Raw genomic sequence first — 7,500 nt, 5'->3', positions numbered from 1 at the left:
CGTTACTACCACTCTACCACTACACAACATACGCAGTACGAATGTTTTGTTTAGCTTTGTCTGATAAATATATAGCAGCAGAAGAAACAAATATAATAATGTACTAAAATGTATATTTTACTATTTAACATTAAAAAATATAATATTTCTAGTTAATGATATGCTTATAAATGACGTAGAGGATGTTTATAAATGCATACAACATAACATTATAATTAAATAAACAGCAACAGGTTCATATGGATTTGGTTGTTTATTTTTGCACTTATACATGATAAGAAACAAGCCTTCACGGTCGACAAACGACACACACACACACACTCACTCACAAAGTGAAAAAACACCGAGACCATATAAACTGAGCGAGGGCCGCAGGGAAAACTGCGCATTTATAAAACAGCACCAATAAATCCAGCCCTAGTTCATGCGGGATCGGGACAGAACACACACACACACATCATAACTCTGATCAACACAACAGAAGACTTTATACACACACATGTAAGAGGCTTATGGACGTGTGCAGATCAATAAAACTCATTCGTTGGATGTGGAATGTCTAACTTTCAGCAGCCGCTGATTTAAAGGGAAAGTTCACACAAAAATTACTCATGCTAATGTTGTTCCAAACACACAAGACTTACTCATGAAGATTTTTTTAATATGACAGTGTATTAGATCTGTATACTCGCTCTTAAAGTGACAGTTCCCTAATATGACAGTGTATTAGATCTGTATATTCGCTCTTAAAGTGACAGTTCCCTAATATGACAGTGTATTAGATCTGTATATTCGCTCTTAAAGTGACAGTTCCCTAATATGACAGTGTAGTAGATCCGTGCATCCGCTCTTAAAGTGACAGTTCCCTAATATGACAGTGTAGTAGATCCGTGCATACGCTCTTAAAGTGACAGTTCCCTAATATGACAGCGTAAATTAGATCTGTATATTCGCTCTTAAAGTGACAGTTCCCTAATTTGACAGTGTATTAGATCCATGTATTTGGTCTTAAAGTGACAGTACCCTAATATGACAGTGTTAAGATCCATATATTCGCTCTTAAAGTAAGAGTAGCTTAATATGACAGAGTATAAGATCCGTGTACTCACTCTTAATGTGACAGTTCCCTAATATGATAGTGTATTAGATCCGTGCATCCGCTGTTAAAGTGACAGTTCCCTAATATGACAGTGTATTAGATCCGTGTATTCGCTCTTAAAGTGACAGTACCCTAATATGACAGTGTTTAGATCCGTATATTTGCTCTTAAAGTGACAGTAGCTTAATATGACAGCGTATTAGATCTGTGCATCCAGTCTTAAAGTGGCAGTACCTAATATGACATTGTATTAGATCCACGTATTCGCTCTTAAAGTGACAGTAGCCTAATATGACAGTGTATTAGAGCCGTGCATCCGGTCTTAAAGGGACAGTACCCTAACATGACAGTGTAGTAGATCTGTGTATTCACTCTTAAAATGACAGTAGCCTAATATGACAGTGTCTTAGATATGTGTATTCACTCTTAAAGTGACAGTAGCCTAATATGAGAAGTATATTAGATCCGTGTATTCACTCTTAAAGTCACAGCAGCCTAATCTAACAGTGTATTAGATCTGTGCATTTGCTCTTAGTCACAGTAGCCTAATGTGGCTCTCAGTATCAGTGCATTAGATCTGTGCATTTGCTCTTAAAGTGACAGCAGCCTATTGTGTATCAGTATCAGTGTATTAGATCCATGCATTCGCTCTTAAAATAGGAAAAACTGTTCATCATATAAAGCAATTGAGCTTAATTTACTTTATGAAGCTTCAAATGGTAGTTACATAGACTGTCAATGGAGGGACAGAAATCGTCATTCGTGTTTCAAAGAAGAACGAACGTCTTAAGGGTTTGGAACAACATGACATTTTAATTTTGGGGTGAACTGTCCCTTTAACATTTTTTGACAAATGGGGTAAAATCAGTCACTGACGCTCTAGAGATTTCATTATTACACAATCAAGACCATCATAGCTAACAACAAACCATTCATTAATTCATTAAATATATATGTAAAATATAGATATTTCACAGACACTTAATTCATATAATGTGGGCATCATCATCACTATAAACACAAGTGTGAGTTCGGTATGAGCATGTGAGCTTTAAATGTGACGTGATTCAGGAAAAACACACTTGGTTTGGTCTACATTGTGAATGCACAAACTATAAAAAACATTTATACATATAATTATGTGAACTCACTTTTAATACTGAAAAGCAATAGTTTTGTCTCTTTTGGCAATATCATGTGACCCGACTAACAGAACGTGACTGAATAAAGAACATCTGTACGTACAATACCAGAACAAAGTTTGGACACATCTGATTATCTTGATATATGATTATTTTCCAACAATTAAGCAGAAGAAAGATTTTAAAGCTGGTGTGTCCAAACGTTTGTCCGGCGGTGTAACGCTCTCTGCTTTCACTTTAATCCAGCTCTTATATTGAGTAGCTTTAAACACATGGATATTTTGGAGTTCCTCGTTACCAGATCCCACTGGATCGTCCACCAGGTGGAGCCAGGATTCTAGCCGAAGATCTTTTGGGAATGTGATCGTCCACTTGAGAGCCTGTGGAGGAAAATCCCACAATTCTTAGCATGCAGTATATTTGGAGACACAATGAGTTATTGAGTTATTACTAAGTACATTTACTCGAGTACTGTACTTAAAGTGATAGTTCACTTTAAAATGAAAGTTCTGTCATCCCTTACTCTCCCTCAAGTTGTTTCAAACCTGTATGAGTTTCTTTCTTCAGCTGAACACAAGGGAAGATATTTTGAAGAATGTCAGTGACCAAACAGTTAACTGGAGCCATTGACTTCTGTAGTATTTTTTTTCCTACTATGGAAGTCAATGGCTCCAGTTAACTGACTCTTCCATTTTAAAGCGAACTATCCCTTTAAGTTCACTTTTTGAGTCTCTGTGCTTTCCTGGAGTATTATTTTTTCTGTAATCTTCTGACTTTAACTTCACTCCATCTGAAAGACAAATATCGTCCTCTTTACTCCACTACATTTCTATCAAGGTCCTCGAAGTGGAAAGTCGTTTCTGTCGCAGCTTTGAAAGTCAGTGATGATTTTTTTCTTCTTTAAAAGGTGTTTGGGTTTTTGCAGAAAGCCTTTCAGGAATCACTCTTGTAGAGTCTCGTGAAGTTCAATGATTTCACAGCATTTATTAAACACTGATTTATAGTTTAGAGCAAAATGGATGATTCGGATCGCATGTCAAACTGCTGAAATCACGAGACATTGACGATCCGAATCATGAATCAATTCGCTGAGTCATAACCGTTTGAATCTTTATTTGAGGATTGAACACAAACGCGGAAGAGAAGCCAATGCTGAATAAAGTCGTAGTTTTTGTTATTTTTGGACCCAAATGTATTTTGGATGCTTCAAGAGACTCTAATTAACCCACTGATGTCTCATATGGACTACTGTGATGATGTTTTTATTCCCTTTCTGGACATGGACAGTATAGTGTGCATACACTTGCATACGCTCTCGGACTAAATATAAAATATCTTAAACTGTGTGTGAAGATGAACGGAGGTCTTACGGGTGTGGAGCGACATTAGGGGGAGGAGTTAATAACAGACATTTCATTTTTGGGTGAACTAACCCTTTAACTACTAGTTTCTTTTTATTGATTGTCTAATTTATAAACTTTATAAAACTGACCGGAGATCAGGTAAAAGCCATGGGTTTATAGAGGTGGAGTTGAGCGTTTGTAAGTTTAATCTCACACACACACACACACACACACCTGAGAGGCTGAAGCTGGACTCGTGCAGGTCTCGTACACCTGTGTGTCTAACGGCCGCCCGTGCGGGAGCATCGCCCTCTGGAGTGACCGTCTCCTTCCTGCTGGAGTTGGTTACCGTGGCAACATTGCCCGAATATGGAGCACGATCCACCCCGCGCAGACTCTGAGTCTGTGGAATTTAATAGTGTTAAAATCATCATGAAATCAAAATTTATAATTCTTGGAATATATGAATATATAACGTTCTGTCAAGGTTCTCTCAACGTTATGAGCAAACGTTCTTCCAGTAACGTTAATAGAGCGTTCGTTCAACGTTATCTGGCCTTTAATAATGTTCTCAGAACGTTCTGTCAAGGTTCTCTCAACGTTATGAGCAAACGTTCTTCCTGTAACGTTAATAGAGCGTTCGTTCAACAATATCTGGCCTTTAATAATGTTCTCAGAACGTTCTGTCAAGGTTCTCTCAACGTTATGAGCAAACGTTCTTCCAGTAACGTTAATAGAGCGTTCGTTCAACGTTATCTGGCTTTTAATAATGTTCTCAGAACGTTCTGTCAAGGTTCCCTCAACGTTATGAGCAAACGTTCTTCCAGTAACGTTAATAGAGCGTTCGTTCAACGTTATCTGGCCTTTAATAATGTTCTCAGAACGTTCTGTCAAGGTTCTCTCAACGTTATGAGCAAACGTTCTTCCTGTAACGTTAATAGAGCATTCGTTCAACGTTATCTGGCTTTTAATAATGTTCTCAGAACGTTCTGTCAAGGTTCCCTCAACGTTATGAGCAAACGTTCTTCCAGTAACGTTAATAGAGCGTTTGTTCAACGTTATCTGGCCTTTAATAATGTTCTCAGAACGTTCTGTCAAGGTTCTCTCAACGTTATGAGCAAACGTTCTTCCAGTAACGTTAATAGAGCGTTCGTTCAACGTTATCTGGCCTTTAATAATGTTCTCAGAACGTTCTGTCAAGGTTCCCTCAACGTTATGAGCAAACGTTCTTCCTGTAACGTTAATAGAGCGTTCGTTCAACGTTATCTGGCCTTTAATAATGTTCTCAGAACGTTCTGTCAAGGTTCCCTCAACGTTATGAGCAAACGTTCTTCCAGTAACGTTAATAGAGCGTTCGTTCAACGTTATCTGGCCTTTAATAATGTTCTCAGAACGTTCTGTCAAGGTTCCCTCAACGTTATGAGCAAACGTTCTTCCAGTAACCAGTGTTTTTTTAAATGTTAAAGTTGATCACCTTCCGAGAGCGTTTAAATGTAATGTTCTCATAATGTTTGAGAAATGGACTGTTCATAACCAAGAAAAACACTTTTATGACTTAAGGTTCTTATAACATTGATTAATAATCTAGAGCGTCACCTTTTCTCTCTGAATCATCTTCTTGTAGAGGACGTCAGGGAAAGCTCGCATAGGGCAGAATTTCCCGGAGCCCTGAGCGCAGGTGAACACGGCGTTCTCACACACCACTCGTCCTCGGCTGATGGTCACCAGAGGGATGCCATGGCAGCGAAGGTTCTCGAACAGGTTAAAGTCTCCGCCCTGAGCCTGAGCGCGCGCAGAAATCGTCCTGAACACATGGAAGGAGCATCAGGGTACTTAACACAGGAAAACAAGACCCTTAATCCTTGTGCATCAAATTTTAAAAAGTCACACATAGGTCCATAGAGAAAAATTTCCATGTCAAAAAACTGTCCTAAAAAATTAATATTGAGAGAACAATATATATTTTTTTTGGTTTAAAGGTCCCGTTCTTCGCGATTCCATCTTTCAAACTTTAGTTAGTGTGTAATGTTGCTGTTAGAGCATAAATAATACCTGTAAAATTATAAAGCTCAAAGTTCAATGCCAAGCGAGATATTTTATTGAACAGAAGTTCCCTTTCAAAGCCGACAGCGAGCGGCCGGTTTGGACGACACCGCTGCACTTCCTGCTGTGATGACGTCACTAGAGCCGTTTGTTGACTCCGCCCACAAGAACACGCAAAACATATCAAATGTCCTCATAATTCAAATGGCCTTATAAACACACTAAATGATGTTTTTTTGAGAAAGTAAAAATGCAGAATGTTTCCTGTGATGGGTAGGTTTAGGGGCAGTGTGTGTGTGTGTGTGTGTGTGTGTGTGTGTGTGTGTGTGTGTGTGATGGGTAGGTTTAGGGGCAGTGTGTGTGTGTGTGTGTGTGTGTGTGTGTGTGTGTGTGTGTGTGTGTGTGTGTGTGTGTGTGTGTGTGTGTGATGGGTAGGTTTAGGGGCAGTGTAAGGGGATAGAAAATACGGTTTGTACAGTATAAAAACCATTACGCCTATGGAGAGTCCCTGTAAACCACATAGACCAACATGTGTGTGTGTGTGTGTGTGTGTGTGTGTGTGTGTGTGTGTGTGTGTGTGTGTGTGTGTGTGTGTGTGGCTCAGTACCGGGTGGCGTCCGCATCCCACACCACCACGTCAGCATCGGCTCCGGGCATGATGCGTCCCTTCCGCGGGTACAGGTTATAAAGTTTAGCAGCATTCGAGCTCGTCACGGCCACAAAACGGTTCTCATCCATCTTACCAGCGACCTGAGGGGAGGAAAGCACATCTGAGAGTGTGTGTGTGTGTGTCTGAGAGCATGTGTGTGTGTCTGAGAGTGTGTGTGTGTGTGTGTGTGTCTGAGAGCGTGTGTGTGTGTGTGTGTGTGTGTGTGTCTGAGAGTGTGTATGTGTGTGTGTGTGTGCCTGAGAGTGTGTGTGTGTGTGTGTGTGTGTGTGTGTCTGTGTGTGTGTGTGTGTGTGTATGTGTGTGTGTGTGTGCCTGAGAGTGTGTGTGTGTGTGTGTGTGTGTGTGTGTGTGTGTGTGTGTGTGTGTGTGTGTGTGTGCGTGTCTGAGAGTGTGTGTGTGTGTGCGTGCGTGTGTGTGTGTTGTTCGCACCACTCCTCTCTCCCAGATGACGCTCATGCGGTCCTCCACTCCGGCCGCCCCGTGAGGGATCTTGGTGAAGTCTTCTCTCCCCAGAGCCTTCTGCTTCGTGCTAAACGCGCGGTGATCCGACGCAACCACGTTTATGATGTCACTGACGACACAGGAAACGCATCATCATTTATGTAACATATACTGTTGTCATTTTAAACTAACGTTCCCATAATGACAGAGCGACACGCGTCATAATCTGAAAGCCACGCCCACCGGCGGGAAACAAACCAACCGTCTCCACTGACTTTCTATTGCGCCTCCTTGTCATTTCTGAGTTATTACAAAAAAACTAACAATGTCTAAAAGCTGATATGTGACGAGGTGTACAGCAAACAAGCTAAACAACACACAACCAGAAACACAGAAGTGTTTATAAGCTGCTGACCCAAAAAACGAGCGTTTAAAGTCATAAAAGTGTAGAGCTCGTCATGTTATATTACACTGAGAACTCCACACACTGGAGGGGAACGTCATCAGAGACAGGAAATATAATATATAACCCTGACATTTGGATATCTGACTGAATGTTTACTGCACACGTAGACACACTGAGTGTCAGGATCCCCAAACTGACCCATTCTTCCTGATAAAGCTTCACTTCTGATTGCCTGTGTCCACTTTTATCTCCTTAAACACTCGTTGTTTTGGGTCGACAGCTTATAAAAGCGTAGTTGTGTGTTTGCTTCACACCTTGTCACATATCAGCGTTTAGACATTGTTCTGTTTTTTGTA

The 7,500-nt window shown here is 40.4% G+C and overlaps 1 protein-coding gene across 2 annotated transcripts in view; it reads right to left on the bottom strand.

Annotated features, from left to right (window-relative positions):
* Positions 1-238: 238 nt before the first annotated feature.
* dpysl5b (dihydropyrimidinase like 5b) overlaps positions 239-7,500 on the bottom strand; it is a 15,859-nt gene continuing 8,597 nt past the window's right edge. Inside the window, exons 9-14 of one of the 2 annotated variants that reach the window (XR_010899725.1) lie at positions 6,727-6,868; positions 6,235-6,377; positions 5,181-5,388; positions 3,819-3,987; positions 1,490-2,621; positions 239-1,385 (exon numbers count right to left, since the gene is read on the bottom strand). Coding sequence is in view for 1 of the 2 variants with exons in the window: in XM_067428509.1 (XP_067284610.1) it covers positions 2,536-2,621; positions 3,819-3,987; positions 5,181-5,388; positions 6,235-6,377; positions 6,727-6,868 (748 nt within the window). In the remaining variant the exon portion in view is untranslated. Of the gene's footprint in view, positions 2,622-3,818; positions 3,988-5,180; positions 5,389-6,234; positions 6,378-6,726; positions 6,869-7,500 lie in introns of both variants that reach the window. The other variant, XM_067428509.1, reaches the window with a different exon arrangement.

This window comes from Pseudorasbora parva, chromosome 20 (genome assembly GCF_024679245.1).
Source record: "Pseudorasbora parva isolate DD20220531a chromosome 20, ASM2467924v1, whole genome shotgun sequence".
Taxonomy (NCBI): Eukaryota; Metazoa; Chordata; class Actinopteri; order Cypriniformes; family Gobionidae; genus Pseudorasbora; species Pseudorasbora parva.
This window is presented reverse-complemented; position numbering and strand designations above follow the sequence as displayed.